General features: G+C 38.1%; 1 protein-coding gene across 1 annotated transcript in view; it reads right to left on the bottom strand.

The window, feature by feature from the left end:
* LOC135078732 (potassium voltage-gated channel protein Shaw-like) overlaps nt 1–21,745 on the bottom strand; it is a 325,437-nt gene that overhangs the window by 176,639 nt on the left and 127,053 nt on the right. Inside the window, exon 4 of the mRNA XM_063973289.1 lies at nt 11,668–11,847. Coding sequence (XP_063829359.1) covers nt 11,668–11,847 — 180 coding nt within the window. The remainder of the gene's footprint in view (nt 1–11,667; nt 11,848–21,745) is intronic.

The raw sequence follows: 21,745 nt of genomic DNA, 5'->3' as shown, positions 1-21,745 counted from the left end.
TCAAGGTGGTGGTGAACAGCATTGAGGTTAGAGTGTAAGCCCCTGATATTGCAAAAGTCCACGGCCAGCGTGGCAGGGGGTGCCATGGTAAATTTGCTCTTGCCCCAGGTGTTGAGCGCGGTTTTGCCCTCCCCAGAGTACGAGGGGCGGCCTGGGCATCCACGCTCAGGTGTGTTGTGTCCTGAGCATGGATGTCCAGGGAGGGATTCTCCAACGCTAACGCAGCTGGTACCCTCCTGGGGTAAAATAGTTTTTAACTGCGCTATCATTAGGAGGTGGGGAGGGGGGCGGGGGGTTGGGCCTCCGGTACCCTCACTCACTCGGCGAAACACAACACAAGTGCTGCTTCACGCCGGTTTTCTGTGAGGCCGTGGTATCACTCCGGTCGAGCCGGCCCATTCGTGCCGAAGCATGGCTCTCCCACGATGATAGCAATAAGGTGGATTTTTAAATTGATCATTATTTCGGTTACATTTAACAACACGAATTATCTATATCTATACTTATAATAAATCTGTAGAGAGGTCAATCTGTACATGAAATATATTTTCAAAATAACTATCAGGGGGTGATTAGTGATCGATACTGATGCCAAAAATGCAATCAGTAAATTTTTTGTCTGTCTGTCTGTCTGTCTGTCTGTCTGTCTGTCCGTCTGTCTGTCCGTCTGTATGTTCCTTATAGAAACAAAAACTACTCGACGGATTTTAACGAAACTTGGTACAATTATTCTTCATACTCCTGGGCAGGTTATAGTATACTTAGAAATTTCCACGGGAACAGGAATTAGCGGGAAAATCCTTTTGTATGAAAAATCTAAACCGCTCAAATTAGACGCTTGAAATTTGGCATGTAGGTACCTTAGTAAACTTAAAGCTTAATTATAACAAGTAATTCCCGAAATTCCCACGGGAACCGGAATTAGCGGGAAAATCCTTTTGTATGAAAAATCTAAACCGCTTAAGTTAGACACTTGAAATTTGGTATGTAGGTACCTTAGTAAACTTAAAGCTTAGTTACAACAAGGAATTCCCGAAATTCCCACGAACGGGAGTTAGCGGGAAAATCCTTTTGTATGAAATAATCTAAACCGCGTAAGATAGGTGAAGGGGGTAAAACGGGATCCACGCGTACGAAGTGGCGGGTGGCCGCTAGTTCGTAATATAACTTTTATCCAATCGTATTATAATGCAATACTTTGACAGTAGTGGTTTAAATTGTTTTGTGTCTTACAGAGTTGAGTTGAGTTGTTGAGTTGTATAGCAACGGTACACGTTGTTATTCCGATCAACGCGCCTCGTCGCACAGCAAAGATAAATACATACTCTTTGTTTGTACGCCTCACAAAGCTCAAAACAAATTGAGACAACAAACTAGAATAGCATTATTTAGGCAGTAGATATGGTTAGGGAGCATTTATTATGTTGTAGGTCATCATCATCATCATACTAGCTTTCCGCCCGCGGCTTCGTCCGCGTGTAATTTTGTCTGTCACAGAAAAACTTTATCGCACGCGTCCCTGATTCAAAAACCGGGATAAAAACTATCCTATGTCCTTTCTCGGGACTCAAACTATCTCTATGCCTTTCATCAAAATCGTTTCAGTGGTTTAGGCGTGAAAGCAAGACAGACAGACAGACAGAGATACTTTCGCATTTATAATATTAGTATAAAGTATAATAGATTGTTTTCAAAACGTTAGGATAATAAGCAAATAAATAGATACCCTTGTTAGGTATATTCCAGATCATTCACTAACAGTTTCAACCCTACACTCTCTAAGGGCTCTTTCAAATAAGGGCTATATTTCACCGGGGCACCATGGCAGCACAATCAGTCGCCGCTACCAACAAAATGTATGCAGCTTTGCGCAACCAAACGGACACCAGGTGAGTAACTCTCTATAGAGCTGTATACATTTTGTTGGTAGCCGGCGACTGGTTGCGCCGCCATGGTGTCCCGGTGAAATATAGCCCTAAGACGAAAGCCCATTAGCAGTTGTTGCTAATTGACATTTTGTATTCCAACACAGTTGTCATAAATTTTTGTGAGGTGCACTCATGCAAACGTGCGGCTGATGTTCGGTTCCAAACGTCTTATTTGAAAGAGAAACAACAAAATTGGTACTAGATTATTGTTATCGTTTTGTACCCTTGAAAAATACCTAGACTTTATTCTCAACATCGCTCGTTACTGCATGCTCGCAAATAAAATTCACTGATGCGAAGCCGGACAACGTTTCAGACTCCTAACGTATTTTCTTTCCCCTATAAGAGGGTAATTTTCCGAACATGAGTGAGTTTCAAAGAAATCGAGACGCGAGCGAGTTGTGTGCACAGACGATCTTGATACTTACTCGTAAGTCGCTGCGTCGGGGTTTCGGTGAAAAAGATATTAAATGCTTCTTTATGCTCTTGATATGTGACATATAACATTTATGCGGAAGCTATGGGCTGTGGCTTTTAAGTACGTATTACTGGTATGTTATGGTAACGATTTTAAGAGTTTTTATATGAAATTCATTCCACTTTCTGAATTCAAAATTCTGCTGAAAATAATTAGGGCATACGTATTCACTTTTGACAGTCTTTTTTCAAAGAGTTTGTATAAAATTTTAAATTGCATTCATTTTAAAATTTACGGGGATTGAAACATTGACCTCTCGAATAGGCAGTTTGATACGGAAAGTCGACTACTTTCGCTTTGATATTATTTGCATTAAATACAACGACATAAAAATCTCTGTTTAAAATAACAATACAAAAGAACAAAAGCGGCATTTTACTGCCCATTCCGCACTGCGAAGCGACTGCAGCCCGTAATATATCACAGTTAGAATAACCCTTGCTGACGAATGTACAATTTCGCTGCCACCCTGTATTTTTAAAACTCGCCAATTCTGCTTTATGGCGGTCAGGATCTCCTTCGCGCCCATTAAGAGGCCAGATGTCTTTAATGGGGCCAGAGGACCACCTAATGAAGTTCATTGTTGATGTATGTTGACGATTCACCGAATTCAGATGGAGGGCAGGGAAATGGACAGGGTAACGACTTGCGGTCGAATTACTCGTGGAACAGTGTAGTTAATGGTCGTTTGAGAATATAAAGTTTATTTTTGACGGGTAATTATCAAGTTTAAAGTCTGTATTCATTCAGCATCAAGATTTTTCCCGTGACTTTATCCAGGTAGAGTTCACTGAAAAATTGCCTAACTTATTACAAAGCCATCTGATTTATAAATCAACATTGCAGGGCAACGTAAAATCTTTCCAATCATTTTTGCACGCAGAAGTTACAAAAATCTATCAATTATCAAAAAGTAACTAAACTTGTTTGGAGAACCATTAATTATTAACTAACTTTTTTCATTAATATAATAACCAGTCCGCTTCTCCACCAAATGTCTACATAAAACTGTAGGTAAAACCGAACGCTTGGTCAGAGCTCCGAATAATCAAAACAATTGTTAACGAACTCTAAACTAATTAATATTGCCGCCCAATTGAGCAGTAAATAGAGCCTGAAAACGACACTATCCCAATAACCCAACCATTCAAAGTATGATCTATGAAAGCACCCAAATTCGATTCCGTTTTTGCTAACGATTTCAATTCGCGCAATTTTGTGGGTGGTGGAAAGCTGGAATGCCCATGTAGGAAAGATAAAACAGTCAACTACTATACATATCTACTCATTAAAATAAGTACTGTTAATTGTGAAAAATATAAAACGTTAAAATAACGGTATCGTTATAGCCAATGAGCTGCTGTCATAGTGACAATGACGTAATGTCAATGTCACACGAGCAAACGTTAGAATAGAGGGACGCGCGGAGTCGGCTTCCCGTGCTTTTGATGCTATGTGATGAATTGTATTTAAAACAAGGCAATCATATAGTGTGAAAGTTAAGTGTGTTTTATTTATGAAAATAGATCGACCGGCCTCTAATAGTACCTAAATCGATACGATCTAGACTTCATAGACTTTTGCTAGCTGAAATGATGACTGAAAATACTACAATCTGTTTTATGTACAGACAGTACATCAAGCTAAATAATGTAATTAGTATCATAAAATGGTGTATCAAGAAAAAATTGCCACTGAAACCATATGAGAGCACAGTAAACCTTGGGCTTTCCTTTCATGCATTCTACTTTTAATTTGCCAATGAAATGCATTGTATTGCATACTCACTAGTTTATTATTTGTCTCAGGTTAGTATGTATGTACTGGATATCCATATTTCTGCTAGGGAGAGACAGAAGGTCTGGACCACTAAAGCCCGGTCTGTGAGCACGTAGAATTTTGTCCAATGACCCCAAGCTACCCATCCTTATCGCTCGCGCATGATTATATTGCTGTCGCGACTGTGCGACGGGCGCCCGCAGTGAGTTTGCGAGCGCGACAGCAATATAATTACGGGCGAGCGATAAGGATGGGTGGCTTGGGGTCATTGGACAAAATTCTATATGCTCACAGACCAGACTATAGTCGGCTTCCTCAGCGACATTCGCTGCCGCTGTGGGTAGGGGTACATACCGCGCGGGTTTCGCTCAGGTATTTAGTATCAAGTATCGCGGCTAGAGCGACTTGAGCAAAATTTGCTGCCGCTGTGGGTAGAAGTAAATACCACGCGGGTTTCGCTCAGGTATTTAGTATCAAGTACCGCGGCTAGAGCGTTTTCTCTGCCGCAGACGGTAGCGAATACCGCTTAGGTCTGAACAGTATTATTACCGCATACCCACTGGGTTTTCTCTGCCGCAGACGGTAGCGAATACCGCTTAGGTCTGAACAGTATTATTACCGCATACCCACTGGGTTTTCTCTGCCGCAGACGGTAGCGAATACCGCTTAGGTCTGAATAGGCCTTTAATGTGGTAGCACATACCTTAGTGCGAATGCGTACCTTTAACTCCAGCTGTAGGTAGCTGGAACAAGACGCTTTTGAACACAATCGAACTGAACCTGATTCTCAACGAACCATGATCTAAACTGTTTGTTTTTAACCAGCTGTGACGTGCCTGCGAGTGAAGATTAATTAATAGCGTTATATAGAGCGGAAATGATGCTGATTTTTCTCTGATGTTCCCATCGATGAGGCGTCTGTATGGGATCTACAGTCTGGTAAATAGGGGTATAAGAGTTAGCACAAGTGGGTGTGAAATGTTTTGTCTTTAGTAGGCTGGTTCAAGCTTTTTCAGAACAAAAACGTGAGTCCTCTACATTTTGTATGACAAAGGTATACCTATGACAACTCGAATAATTCGCGAACTCGATTGACTTTTATTGATTACCTGACCCACTAAAGATATAATTTTACAGCAAGCTAAAAAAAAGCCCACAAAGGTGGATATACGGTTGCAGGAAGGTGCTAGATTTAGGTCACTGTCAACCAACCAATCCGGAAATCATTGGGGATGTTCAACAGTGGACATCCTGTAGTAAAAAAGCTACTGGTACCGTTTCAAAAATGGAGAAAGAACATAGAACCTCACTCTTTACTAATTTTCAAGACTCCAACTTTGGATAAAGAAAATATCTGTATCTAAGATCAGTTTCACATACGCAGTTCATTATTTCCGTTTCAGCATTTTCCATATTTGTGTAAGTTCCCCAATATTTTTGTATGTGCAAAGTAATTTTCATGCCTCGGATTCTATTCGTTCTTAAAATATAATAATAAGGTTCATTTTAATATCCACAAAAAATCCAAAAAAATCGCTGTGTCACGGCTGTGGTCGCAGTCGTTATTCACCGCGATGAAAAATTGTATTTCCCGCGAAACGGGGTAAACATAGCGTCTCCCATCATAGCGGGAGAAATGTAAAGGTTTAACGGGAGGATTTATGTAGAATTTTGCCATATAAAGCGGCCATTTGTTAATGTTACAGCCTAGTGGAGTGAGGAGATAAAACTTTAAGGTAAATTTATTTATTGATGGTAGGTTTTTTTTTTACTTCTTATTATTTATTTTCTAATATCACTTCGTTAACAGGCCATTCAGTCAATACTGTAGAAGTACGAGCTTCTGTAAATCACTAATAGCAATAAGAAAATCATTTACGATCCCAATGATTACTTATTTCCATTCAATTTCTGTGCAGAAATATATAATATGTTCATAAAAGTAAGAAAATAATTGGAATTAGTGTGCAAAATTTCACTATTGTTTTTTTTATATTATTACTATAAGACACAACTTTACCTGTGCAAAAATTCAACTTTGTCAGTTACATAATTTTGGAGAAAAAAAATAAAACAGTTTTAGCTATAGATGGGTAGCTCCCTGGGGGGTGAAATTTTGCACAATATACTATCTTTATACAAAGTATCGTTTGACCACAGTTTCGAGCTTCAGGCTTTGGGGGCACTTTTTCCAAGACTATCCTGCTACGCCCTTTGAATTGCGCGCCAACGCGCAGTCAATGACGTGCGGTCCTACCATAGACTGTTTTTATTCCGTTGAGATCAAACTGTGCGTGTTTCGTGCCGCTTGAAAAATGATTATGGTGTAAAATACGCAAGAGTGTGGTGATTTCCGGTTGTGATCGGATTCCCTAGACTTATTCATCTTTACGTGGTGGATGACCGGTGAGAAGACTCTTGATGTGCTACAAGTAAGTGTCCCTATCGTTTGTATTTCTTTATTGGGTAGTATTCAGAAGGCAAAGTGGCCGTTGTATTCCTCACTTGCCCATTTTCTTGCAATTTTTAATTTCAATTGATGATTATTACATTTTACTCAACTCAATTTGTGTGGCATACATACTATTTAGCCCCCACAAAATATTATTACTGTTCTAAAAAGTTTGACGTATTTTAAATACGTCTTACATACCTACATTGACACAAACAAAATTGTCAAGTTACTTGCCTTACCGTAATAAGATCATTTTAAATTATCTCCACGACATATTCTGACCTTCTTGTACAAAATCAGTCACTCAAAACTTACCCATAGTGACTGCATACATAATCCCATAATTCATTACCATCCAATCAATATTCATTCAGCCTCATCCATATTTTCTCGTAGCCTCCTGTAATTAATAATAGTTGACAGCGAACTCAATGGAGTGGTTCAGAATTAATCGGTCTCAACGTGTGGATGGAAAATTAAAAAGCCTTTGTCATTTTGTGGTGCAAAAGAGTTTGCTTTGTGTGGTGTAAAATAAAGAGCAAATGTTTAATTTTACATTGAAAATACTCGTATGTGGTGAAAAACAGTCATTCGCGATATTGAGATTCAATTTAGATTTCCTTTTTTTTTAATATGAATTATCACTGTAGGATTTGTTCCTTATTAAGTTATCGATATTAAGAGCCTAATTGATTAAAATAGTAGGTCCAATGTTTTAATAATAAAAATTTACCATAATAGTTAAAATTGTTCCCTTTATGCAATAGAATCTCTTAAGATAATATTATGCATTTAATCTGTTACACCTTGTATCCTCCAAGACTGGCTCACGATACAAAAAAAAACACATTATGTAGATATTGTATAGTAGAAATACATAATTTTGCTGATGTGAGTCGAAAACATTGTACTAGGTAATAAAAATTGTAAACATAATCAGCTAATAGAACATGCTCAGTCGTTACGTATTCTTCCACACAATCTGAACAAACAAACATATCATTCATACTATGTATTTTAGGTAAGCATGCCATACGACACCAATGGTATTGGTTACGTACAGAATATAAAATATGAAAAGGAATTTGGTTAAACTTTTCTCAGTAAGTTATGGAATAAAATACGTGGTGGCGACCATGAGCCGGAAGACGAAGCGTGGGCAGGCCTCCCATTAGGTGGACCGACGATCTGGTGAAGGTCGCGGGAGGTGCCTGGATGCGAGCGGTGCAGGATCGGTCTTCGTGGAAATCCTTGGGGGAGGCCTTTGTCCAGCAGTGGACGTCATTCGGCTGAACCGAACGAACGAACAATGGAATAAAAAGGATTTTGGAAATTATAAAGTACAGTTTATCTTATCTGTATATTGTATACTAAAAGCAGGTCACCAGGAGGTGACTAGAGGTCGCTAGGAAGCGACAATCTTAAATTTCAAATAATGTAGATTGTAGGTACAGTCAGCGTCAAACAGTTCGTGACAACAAAGTGATCAAAAAGTTGATGACAACACTAACACAACCTTATTTCAATTGTGACAAAGATGTATTGCAAAGTTTTTGGCTACTTTAGGTGTCACGACTGTACATTACAATGCACAAAATTGCAACCAAAATGGCCATCATAAATAAACAAGAGCGCTAGTTCCAACGGATTCCCAATGGAAACTGATATCTTCCACGAAAGCTCATTTGCATACATTTTTCATTTAAAACTTGAGTTACATATTCATGCTAGAATACTCGTATTCCGTGTTACCAAGAAAGGGGAACTACTCTTTTGCCAGTAAGATAGTGTGTTTAAATGACTAATAGTGGTGGTATTTTTACCTATTTTTCTGGGAATAGCAGCACTGCAATTTTTGAATGTAGCCTGTGGCATTATTTTAAAATATTCATGTCGACGACTTGCACTTTTAAGACTATTGAAAACATGTGAAAAGTTGAGGTCTCATGTCGGCGGGTTTGGTGTGTTGATTACATTACTGAGATACCTTAGATTCTGTTATGGTCTAGTGGTAAGACCACCTCAAGGTGTTTCAAACCCATAGGCACCGGATTCAATTCCTAGTGGGAGCATGATAGCCAGATAGAAGTAATATAGCCAATTCCTGTGAAGTTAAGGATGGCGGGTGAAGCTTGATTCCACCTTCGGCCTGAGCATCACTTTCCATCAGGTTAGATCAGTCTTTCCCAATGTGGGCGATAACGCCCCCTTGTGGGCGCTGCAGGCTTAAAGGGGGGCGGTAAGAGACCCAGAAAAAAAATCGGGACGTTGTGTAGAGGCTTGGGAGGCGTCATTTATTAGGAGGACTCTTAGACACCGACTGAGCTCGACTCTTGACTACAAAAATGGGGGGCGCTAAAAAATAATTTATTCTCAAAGTGGGCAGTAGACTAAATAAGTTTGGGAACCGCTGGGTTAGATGCAGGCCATGAGCTTCTCCGTTGTGGATAAAGACGACTCTACCAATAAAAAACAGTCGTCAATATCAATGTTATATTTATAATGAAAATTGCAAAATTATACACATCTTGCAAAATCTAAAACGATAATAGAAGCGAATGCTATGATCTCCTTTGTCTAGCTCATCACTTGGCACTTAACCCTTAATTAGTCGCATGGGGTCAAAGCATTTTCGGATTCAAAAATGAAGCACTTGGCGCGGCCCGATTTCCTCCGCGCCCCCGGTAGCTTCATAAAACACGTCTTAGTTTGTATTTTGATAGCGACTAATTCACGGGAGTGGAAGGATGCGTCGCTGCGCTCTTGAGTGGTGACCCCATGCGAGTAATTACGTAACTTTTTTGGAAGAGGTAAGTTTTTTGTTTTATGTATTTATTTTGTGTATTATGAATAATATTTGTGTTATTGTATATTCAGTGAATAAATGTTTGTTATAAATGTGTTTTTACAGCTCTAAACAATAAAAATATTGATAAATTCAGTTTTACTACTACTTTGTCTTTTTTTTTCAGAGTTAGTAGAGATAGGAAAAAATAGCAAATTGTGCAATGGTTGGAAGATGTTTCTGATGAAGAAGAAGTTGGAGGGTCGAGTTCTGAGCCAGAGTTAGATGAAATAACAAAAAGTGATCATGATAGCGCTAATGAGATCGAACAATCCTCCGCACAATCAAGTGAATCGAAAATGTAAGAAATGTACAAGATTTGTGTGCAATGATCACTCTGAAATATACTGTCAACAGTGTAACAAGAATGATTCGGAGAGTTCCTAAAAAAATACTAGTATTACCTTTGATCTCAGTATACCTAAGTACAAATTGTTAATTATTGACAATTATTTTAATTTAGCTTGTTTTTGTATAATTAGTAAGAAATTCATGTTATTACCCATAGATATTATAGAATAAATAAAGCATTTTTATAATAATATAGTTTCATTTACTTATAAATTTCAGTATGTATTAAAAACTACTCACACAATTTGGGGTCATCTGTGACCCCATGCGAGCAGTTATGTAAGATTCTTTATGCGAGTAATTAAGGGTTAAGATTGCAATCACGTGATCAGATCATATCCCTAATGTATATATTAGTGTTGTTCGAGGTTAATAGGTAACAATCTATCGATAATCGAGCCATCATCGGACATTGTTCTGTGATGAAGCCGTAGTATAGTAGCCATTGTTACTTTAATGTGAAAGCAAAGTCACTGACACTACGATGAGTCGGGGTCTCGGGTTTAAATTTCACTTGGGACAATATAAGTGTGTTGAGCAAAGCATGCATAAACGAAAACGAACGAAAGAAACAAAGTCAAGGACGTGTGCTTAGTTTTCGGGCTAAGTGTTGATACCTTTGAGAAAAATGGGTTAGTATGACTCTCTCACCGGTCTTTTATATTTCGGACACTGAGCGACTTTGACCGAATTTAGCAATAACTTATTTAATCACCAGCATAAAATAATATATCTACCATCAAAATTTTCTTTAATCGATAGTATTTTGAATTTATCGATATTCTCTTTCAAGCGATTGTACGTCACTATTCCAAATTGGGATCGTTAAGAACTATAGGGCAATCGCCATCTGGATTCATAGCAATTAGAGGCTACGTCTGTCTCCACACAAATATTCACTGTGGGGATTGGCCCATTCATCGGATTTACATGTAAATGGGTTAGGGATTAGTGAGGGAAGTGATACGGGTGGTTAAATTTTGGAACCGCAATTAACAGCCGGTTGTTCTTCTATCTTTTGGGTTATGACGCCTGACGACAACATAGTGTTAGGGTTTTATGAGGCTTATTCAGAGCGGCTTAAAATGCCCACTGAATTACAGAATTATAATTTCTTTTTCGCTCTACCAATTTGAATCAATCCTACAATGTTTATAAGTGTAGTGGGTATTACCAATCAATTGAAATGATATTTTTCTAAAATGCTATCAAAACGGCGCCTTTCCATTGGTTTTGTATTACAAAAAAATGATGACGTCGCTTTTTTGCCTACGAAGAAACTATTTATTTATTTAATTGCAAGTAAAAATCTAATTTGACAGTCAATTGAAAGCATTGAGGTTCCTAAAATTAAGTGAATCTAGAGACATCTGTCTTCGAATCCAGATTCAAATGAGTAGAGCACACTAAGGCTGACTTGCACTATCTAACTTTAACCGTAACTTTAACGATAACCGGTGTTTTGACAGATGGAGTTTGACAGATTTTTGACGTTTGTCAAAGGTAAAGTAAGATGGTGCCACCCAGCCTAAGATTCTCGAAACAATAAGTACAGCTGAAAAATGATAACTAAGGGCCCTCGCCCACGGCGACTTTAAGTCGCGCGTTTCGTAAACGAACGACAGCATCGCTACTAACGCGCATTAGTCGCATTTGCAACGCACTTCAGAAGAGATGCCAATGCGCTAAAGGGCCCTAACCGTGGGCGAGGGCCCTAAAGTCAAAGCCTCACCTTGGCCGGTGGTGAACTAGAAGGCTCGTCGAATAGTTAGAATCTTGTCGTTACTAACTACTTCAAGCTGTCCGTGTGACAGGCCAGTCAAAGTTTTACCTTGGCTGGTGGTGAACTAGAAGGCTCGTCGAACAGCGCCCAGACTCGGGGCTTGAGCCTCTGCCAGACGCCCAGCTCTCCGGCCAGGTACGCCTCCTCGTAACCGAAGAGCCTTGCGATTTCATCCTCCGAGGGCTTCTCGCTGTCGATGTCCAGCTTGTCCAGGATGGCCAGGGTATTCTGGGGACAAAAGATGGATCAATGACATGAAAAAATTGAGATTTGGAAGGATAAAAAATTTGACCCAATCAGTCTTATATCATAAGAGGAAGGGTTCTTTCGTTTTCAATATTGAAACATAGTTTAAATACTATGATCTATATTTATTTATTTATTTAGGTACAGCAACAGAATACAAATTAGTTTTTACAAATAATAGACAACAAAAAGGTACATCAAATAAATTTGCACTCCAGTTATAGCTATACACGACATTTGCTTAGTACATGATACTATATAGAAGTATTCTTAATCTTGTCGTGTCGACAACAAACCTATACTACAGTGTCAGCCCAAAAGCATTGTCAGTAGCATTCATTAAATTTTCCTGCGTGCTGTTGTGTGTTGTGCGTGGACACGCAAGGCACGACATCATGTGCTTCATCGACTATACATACATAGATATTTAGAATATTGTTAAATAACTTGAAAAAATCGAAATGCTTATGCTTGGTTTCGATTAATTATCCGATTTTTTTATAAGTAGCTTGGTCAACATTACTCCTGCAATTGCTTTTTGGGTACCTTTAACATTTTATCGCTTGTAAATTCACATATTTCCAAATTCATTTGTTTTCAAGGAGACCCTGAGACCCTTGACTTGAAAAAATAACCACTTAAACCAATATATTTCACAAAGAGGTCCCTAAATAGGATAATTAATAATTTCATAACAGTACGATAGAAATGGTACACAAGCTTCAAAAACTGCAAGCCCAATTGTCCATTTTGAATTATTGTTAAACACTCATTCAATTTGCCGTCCGTCCGTCGGAACATCCCAAAGTCTTCCCACTTGTAATTCTTGGCGGGTGGCATGCGTGTGGCTAGAATGCTGATGGATGAAATACCAGCAGGAAGAATGCAGGGTGAACTATCTATGATATAGTTGACCTATTCAAGCCTCGTTAGGGATGAGGATGCGATTATAATTAGAGCCAGTTCCCTAATATCTTATTCTATCTTAGGGAGTGCCGGTCAATGAAACTTTTTTTGAAACTCTTCGCAAACCACAACAACTGGTAACAACATATCAGTATGAGGACGAAGGAGTAAGCTCTACTGATCTGATGAAAAAGCGTAAAATCCAGCCCCTTTATATTCAGTTAGGTATTTCTGTAATTTCTTAGGCTGAGTTGCACCACCTAACTTTGACCGTAACTTTAACAATAACCGGTGTTTGAGTTATATGGGTTTTGACAGATTTTTGACATTTGTCAAAGTTAAAGTAAGATGGTGCAACCCAGCCTTAGAAAGACGTGTTTTTAATAGTAAGTTTAAATATAGTATAGTTCACGCGAAAAGGCTGGCAGTTTGGTACTGAGACTAAACATTTCTCAAACTTCTAAGATCCTCAGATTAATGCAAAGATCATAAAAGTTAAGGGTATTCATTTAGTCAGCTTAATTAGTTAGCAAGATTTATAAAGTCTTAGGCTGAGTTGCACCACCTAACTTTGACCGTAACTTTAACGATAACCGGTGGTTTTTGTATGGAGTTTGACAGATTTTTGACGTTTGTCAAAGTTAATGTAAGATGGTACAACCCAGCCTAAAAATATCGCCTTTTCACTTAAGTTGTTATTATTTGTGTAGTAAGTAGGTATATCCAACTCGGCCTCTTAACATAAAAAAGCATTTCTGTAAACCCAGTCGTCGATGTTGATCATGTATCTAAAGAGCACAAAGCGGGCACCAGACCAACGGTACTATTGTTCATTTCGTCGAATAAAAATAAAAATTCTGACAAAAGACGTTTCAAGAGATCCTCTCAAAGAGAATAATAGACAAAGTTTTGCAATTAATGCGTCCTAACGTTTTTGCTTAAACAAAAATACTCCATCTGAATTTTCCTTTGAAGTACCTATTTCGTAGATATTGCTTACCTCCATGATTTTTAAGATGTTTCAGAAATATATTTGTATTGCTTTTTAAAATTGTGAGCAGTATTGTGAGCATTTTTGCAGAATAATATTGCTTCGTATCGTACCTACTTATTGTGAATATTGTTTTCAATCGCAAATGTGAATAAATTGCCTTTAGTCTTTTCAATAACGTTCTCACTGCTAGACTTTAATGTTATGTAGCTGCTCATTTCTTGTTAAACTGTGAGAGTAGGCGCACACCGTTGATTTTTCGTCGGCCGATAGTTTAGTCGGGCAGTTGATCAGTATGGGCATGTATGGGAGTGCGCACACTACGCCGATTCGATTTGGCCGATTCTTCATACAAATTAAAACAGGCACAACTATCGGCCAACTAAAATTCAACGGTGTGCGCCTACTCTTATGTATGAAGAAGTTTATTTCTTAGGGCTAGATGGCGGTGTGAAATGCCAAAGAATATTTATTTATCAAAATATTAATAAATGGAAAGATTTTTTTGATGTTTGTAATGAATTAACTCAAAAAAGTACTGGACTGATTTCGAAAATTATCTCACCATTAATTTAAATTTTATTACTAAGTAACTGTTTTCTCCATAGCACACCATTTACGTGAAAAAACCCGTGGGCAGGAGCTGTTTATTATAAATTTAGTTTCCAGTTTCGGCCTTAATATGCTTTGTATAATTACTGTACATGTTTACTCATTATAAATAAGTCTAGACCGTATATAAATTTAAATGTACAAGTGTTATTTCAAACTTATACAGAATGTTTAGAGCGGAGAGCTTTTAGAAGCACTTAGCGAGAAACTTAGACGTGAAGCATTGGATGTGTTCCATTATTTAATGCTGAAGTTCAATAAGCTTGATGGAACTAGAACGAGTATTATGTGACTTTGCCTTGACTTTCATACAGGTCCATACATGTTGTATAAATTCTGTTTTGGAATAAAAAATTGCAATGATTATTAGCTAGTTTTTTTCAGTGGTTTAAGCATTAAAAGGTAACAGCAGAGTTACTTTCGCATTTATATTAGTAAATATCTTAAAACTTCACAATCATTTTAGTTTCTACAGTGTGTTTAGGATGTTGTGATGTCAATTTTATCGACAAAAATGCCCCCATATGTAGGCCCACCCCCTCCCCTTGGAATGGGGGGGCCTAATTTTTTAAATTTATTTTTATGTCACTACATAAAAACTGTTTGTATTTCATGTGTGTTAAATTATCGCTAGCCCTATCCCAAACACAGTGCATAGCTGGTTTTATACCAAAATAATCATTTTTTAACATAATATTATGATGAGCAGCAGGTAAGAGAAAAAAGCAACCTTACTAAAAAATGAAAGACTATGCAGTATTCTTAGATGTACCATCGGCAACAGTGTTAACTATCCATTGCCTGTCATGTCGTCTCGTTCTATCGCAAAGAATCACCATTCGATGAGAGCGGGAGCAAAAATGGAAATGGTTAGTTAACAGTGTGGCCGTGTGTACAAGTTACTCGTCGGTATCGTTATTACGAATACGTCGATGGTGGAAGTATCAATTAATGTAAGGGACATTTTGGCCAAAATGAGTTATATATACCAACGCATTCAGAATTTTCGGCTCTATCGATTGGTATACTTGTAATGTTGATATCTTTAAAAAAATGTCCCTTACCTTAAACATTTTTAGTCGTCTGAATACGACTTTTGGGGAAATAAATGATTTAAAGGACGTAAATTCCTTTTAATAATACAATTCAGCCCTTACCCTAAACTGTTGGTTTTAACTTTTGAACTCATTGAACCTTACTTCATTTTAAACTTTTTGATTTATCATAATTAGGCCTTTACGTTAATATGCATATAGGATATCAATTACTTTTTTTGGTGGTGATATGCATTTAATGCCTCCCACTCCTACTACACTTATGAACACTAAGTTGTCTTGTCTCTATCTTTTTTCTGTTCATTTTTACGCAGTTGGGTTTTTGACTGAGGGGCTGAAGGCTCTTCAGAAGCTGTTCAATTCCGTCATCCTCGAAGGAAAAACGTCTACGGTATGGCACAGAAGTGTGGTGATACTCTTCTTCAAAAAAGGCGACAAAACCTTGTTGAAGAATTATAGACTCATCTCATTTCTGAGCCATGTCTACAAGCTGTTTTCGAGAGTCATTACGAATCGTCTCGCTCGTAAGCTCGATGACTTCCAGCCTCTCAAACAAGCCTGTTTCCGAAAAGGCTTTAGTACACTACATACATACGCCACGGTAGATTATACAGAAGACCGAGGAGTATAGTCAGTCACTTTGCCTGGCGTTTGTGGACTATGAGAAAGCTTCGATCGAGACCTGGGCAGTACCTACTACAGTTTCTCCAACGGTGTCAAATTGACTATATCGATACATGGAAGTGTTGAAAGGCTTGTACGAAAACGCCACAATGTCGTTCCGTCTCCAGGATCAAGACTCGAAACCAGTTGCAGCAGCAGACAGGGGGAACTGAAAACTCCGAAACTGTTCACCACCTGGAGAACTGCTTCTGGACTGGAACTGATTCGGCATAAATATCAACGGTGAGTAAATAACCCCACCTTCGATTCGCACTCTAAAGGTTGGATACTCTACATCGGCAGTTGTTGACAATTATATATACCTAGTACAAACAGTCCAGTTAGGCTGGTTATAGTGTCACGCGGACCGTCCAGTGCGGATCCGCTCCACACAGCCGATCTGTAAACTTCGAGGAAGCGTTTTAGAGTAATGCGGTCCGCAGGAATCGCTCGCTCCCTAGCAGTTCATACAGATTGGCTGTGCGGAGCGATCCGCACTGACGGTCCGCGTGACACTAAAACCAGCATTAGGTAGGTCCAACTTCGAGGAAGAGGTCAATCGTCGAATCCAACTCGGCTGGCAACGTTCAGGAAGCTTCGCGATATTCTCACGTCTGAAATATCGCACTGTCTCAAGACAAAAGTCTTTGATAACTTATGGATCTGAGACGTGGTCGCTTACTGTGGGCCTCATAAGAAGACTCAAGGTCAAAGGCGATGGAGCGTGCTATGCTCGTAGTGATTGAACCAGAAATGACGTGATCCGCAGGAGAACCAAAGTGACTGACATAGTCCGCAGAATCGCTAAAATCAAGTGGCAGTGAGTGGAGCTCGTAGCTTGCAAAGCTGATGGCCGCTGGGGCAGAAAAATTCTTGAGTGGGGACCACGAGCTGGGAGACGTAATGTGCTGCAGACCTCCACTAGGTCGACCGACGATCTGGAGAAGGTTGTAGGAGGTGCCTGGATGCGGGCGGCGCAGGACCGGTTGTTGTGGAAATCCTTGGGGGAAGACCTTTGTCCAGCAGTGGACGTCATTCGGCTAAAACGAACGAACGATGATTGAAAAAAAAACCTAAATGCGTAAAAATTAACAGAAAAAGATAGAAACAAGACAACTTGTTCACAAATGCAGACGTAGGCATCATCATTGACTAAATGTTTTGTTGGTGATGTGTATTTGATGCCTCCAACTGCATTTGTGAACACTAAGTTGTCTTGTTTCTATCTCTTCTCTTCGTTTTGTTAATGAAAACTTGAATGCAACCTCTACTTACATCAGGTTTCAATGTTAAAATTGTCAAGTTACAATAATATTACTGTCGTATTTATTCTTAAATGTACCTTACCACATACATGACATTCCATACTGTGAAATTTCAACATTGTAAGGTACAGTCAAGCTCGTTTTTTTAATGTAAGGGACATGCTATCTTTTAAACTACCCATTTTTCGAAAATTTGGCGTTTATATTATGAAAGAACAGAAAATTCTAAGAAACTTTGCCATAGAAACTATTTAAATCGTAACATCACATAAAAAGATATTGAGGTATAAAGAAAAAAAAAATCGTTTTTTGGCTCTCCTGAAAAGTCGTGTTTTGTCCCTTACAGTAATTGATATTTCCACCATCGACGTACATTACATTTATCTAGCCTTGCTCAATGTCTCCTTTGAATGAATTATTTTAATCGTTTCAATCTACACAAAGTAATGTGCAAGAGTGATAAAAATGTAACAAACTAAGGCTGTTCCCTCAACGAGGTATTGCCATAGTACATGGTAACAGTAAGTTAACGTTAATCGCCGTGTAGCCTGTGGCTATTTTGTAAGTGTTGTAAAGACAGTGAGAAGCATTCAGGTGTTTCCCGCGATCTTCACCAGATTATTGTCCTGTTAATTCGAAGACCTGTCTGTCTACGTTACAATTTCCGGTTCATGGTTTCTTACACTATGCACTAGTAGATATGTTTGTTAGTGTTATATTTGTTAAAACTAAAAATTATTTTTACAAATGATTGTAAGGCTATCGCAGCATAGTATCTAACGCAGCATTTCTTTTAATTAAACGCAGGCGGTACTTTTCTCTGACAATATTATAATATTAGAGACATAAATTACTGTTTCTCTTTACTGTGGCGTTACGCCAGCCTCCATTACTCTTGTAATGTTTCCCGCGTCGTTTCACACCTCGCATGTACGGGAAATGTTTTACGGAACATTGTAATTTTTTCTAGTTTGCTTTTTATAAGAGTGGACGTGAACTCTTAGGCTGGGTTGCACCATCTTATTTTAACTTTGACAAACGTCAAAATTCTGTCAAATTCCATACAAAAAACACTGATTATCGTTATAGTTACGGTCAAAGTTAGATGGTGCAACTCAGCCTTAATAAAAGCTTGTAAAAAAGTACAAAGGTGTACTGAGTGCAAACTCGTTACGTAAGCATATTATTATGAAAAACAAACTAGTGTAGAGTAGGAATTAATTTTGTACTAAGAAGCGCATCTCAATAAGATTTTTAAATAACTGATAAAGACGTATTTTGTATTTTGATTATATTGAAAAAAAAAATACTAAAAGTTACCGAAGTTACAATCACAAACTGAAAAGTGATTAGTGGGCGTTTTAACAAAAGAAAAAAAGACTCGAGAGACAGAACCCATAAAGAAAGCCGAAGTAGGATTACCTTAATTATGGTAAAAGGTTTTGAATGTATACGAACTTCAATTGTAAATTAGAACTTAACTTTTCAACTTTGATAATACCCACTGAAATTGGCAAAAAGCACTAATTTATCACATTTTAATAATCCCGCTTACAGCGCTGACGCAGAGCTTAAAGCTCTTTGAAACATTCCGATGGATTTAGAAATAATGATTCATTATTCTTTTTCTCGACGTCGTGCTCGTATAAAAGACTACCTTCGCTTGAATGGGCTTATTTTTACATCCATTCATTTCTGTGTCTTTCTTCCTTAGCCGCTTTTGATCTGGCATTGCGTGGGAATCTTTAGTGCTAAATAACTATTATCGGCCGTTTGGTGTGGTGGTTCGAAACGGACAACTATTCCGGAGGTAGCGGGTTCGATTCCCGCACAGTACAAACATTTGTGTGCATGAACATATTTGTTTGTATTGGACTGGGTGTTTTCTATGTATAATAAGTATGTATTTACAAAAAAAAAAAGTATTTAAGTATGTTTATATCCGTTGTCTAGTACCCATAGTACAAGCTTTGCTTAGTTTGGGACTAGAAGCGCAGTGTAAAATGTCCAAGGATATAATTTATTTATTATTATTATTTATTTATTATTATTATTTATTTATTATTTATTAGTAAGCCTACATTACTAGTGATAATCGTCATCTATTAAAGTAGGGTTTGAGTGGATAATAATTATTTTAACGTGAAAATGGATAGTCAGAAAACAATCGTTTTACTAAATTAAGAAAGATAGCTTTCTCTAATATCAAAAGTATTTTTGTCACTTAATTTATTTCTTTAATTTGGAAAGAAATTGATAAAAACTCTTTAAAGTAATGGCATATAGAGTCTGGATTTCTTCCTCCACTTGTCTCAGCCCATACTAGGAGTGGATTTAACCATGAATGGGTAAACTAAGATCCTACAAGGTGGACCGACGACATCGTAAAGGTAGCAGGGAAGCGCTGGACGCAGGCCGCTACCAATCGATCAACATGGAAAGCATTGGGGCAGGCCTATGTTCAGCAGTGGACGTCCTATGGCTGAAATGATGATGATGATGATGATGATGATGGGTAAACTAATCTTGTCAATTCAAATTAGTCAAGCAGGCATTTTGTAGGCAAATATTTACGGGTAAATTACTCGAAATTAACTCACAAATGTTTCTAAAGGGATAATGACGACGGGGGTAACCATTTATCTTTATTATAACGTCCTTTTTAACCATGGCCATCCCATTCAACCCCATGGGGTATCCTGCCTACGTCAAATCTGCCCAGCATTATCTAATCGCCCAAAGCCATTCTTGAAAAGTTCCCATGCGAGATGCTCAATCATTTTGGGTAGGTTTTCCCCATTAGGTTAGGAAAATGGAGGTTTGAAACACGACCATGATAGTGTTTTCTACTCACAAGAGAGCGTAGATAAGTAATGCGAATCTGGGAGCAGGGGATGTGGAATTGTGGACGAATGCTAGAACTAATCGCCGATAACACCCTACCAGGCCTGTTCATCTCCGCGAGTTTACATCGAAAACAAAACACGCACCCTACAGGATTACTATTCCACAAGGCCTCACATACGAGCGAGCATTGACTCACGCACGCGTATTCTTGTGTATGATGGAAGAAAATAAAGAAAATGGTGTACTAAATACTGTGCAGTATTTAACTGCCTAAATAATAATAAAAACACAGAATGTACTTTTTTAAGTTGCCTCAAGACACTGAGAGGTAAATAAGTAGTTAATATTATTCATGTTAATTCATGATAAATCATGTATTTCCTCCGCCATTTTCCGCAGTTTGGCACCTCACGTCACATCATTTTACCGAAGTCAGCCCTATAGCTTCGGCGCAGTGCCGATCACTGACGTTTGTCAACAAAATGGTGCTTGACTCTTGAGACAGGCTAAATTACACCATATTGTTAATGACATTGAGCATACATTTTTTTAAATACCTTCGCGAAGTAAAACTTCTGTACGTAGTACTTATTATTATTCTGTGGTAGTACTTATTATTATTCTGTGGCCCTACGTTAAAACCTCATAGCTCGCCGGGACGAGTATTCATTAGGAAGGTTAGTAGGCCTACCGTTCTGGCAGAGGGACTCAAGTAACCCACGAGCTGCATATGCGGCTGATAGGTATTCAATTATCTCAGGTGACACCAGTTGATTGACATACGTGGTCCTTACCAAAAATTTTTACGAAAGTTTTGACGTGATATTCCCATAGATTTTATTTTAAAAAAAAAGTGACCAGTTCGCGTTCTCGTTTGAATTAAAAGGCACAAAAAGGCGAATGATAGAACAAATTAAAAAGTTTAGTAACTAGTTTTTCGGAGCTAGATTCGAGAGAATAGTTACATCTTAGAATTTTGGTTATATGTGTTAAATAAATTTAATGTATGTCTGTATAAGTCACGACAAATGATTGGCAAACTTAATAATCTCCATAATTAGAGATTACACCTAGTAGAGTAAGACGAAAGCTAGAACTTCCTAGAAATAGTAAGTAAAGGTAAGGTAAGTTATGGTAACTCAAATTGCCTGTAGCGCTATAGTTAATCAACGCCTTAACACGACTGATCAAAGGGCCTCCGCACGTATTATAGAATAGTTGTTATTAGGGCGAAGGTAGTATCGATATTTTTGTCGGTGAATGGTGATTACATTCTTTTAACGAAATAATAATTTGGCTTTCTTTTCTTTAATACAGTGGGCAGTCACTGTATTAATCTTTATTATTTTAATTTAAACGTCAAATGACTGAACTATTTTTGATTTATCGAATATCGAAACTGTGCACTCTTCTCACTGTCAAAGTAATATTAAAATATGGACTGACTCATCGAACCCAATATTAAATGTACAGAAGTAAACTGAAGTATTCTTGATGAAATCTACTGTTTTGTGGCATTGATGACATATATTTTTTAAATT

The sequence above is a fragment of the Ostrinia nubilalis genome, chromosome 15 (genome assembly GCF_963855985.1).
Source record: "Ostrinia nubilalis chromosome 15, ilOstNubi1.1, whole genome shotgun sequence".
Taxonomy (NCBI): Eukaryota; Metazoa; Arthropoda; class Insecta; order Lepidoptera; family Crambidae; genus Ostrinia; species Ostrinia nubilalis.
This window is presented reverse-complemented; position numbering and strand designations above follow the sequence as displayed.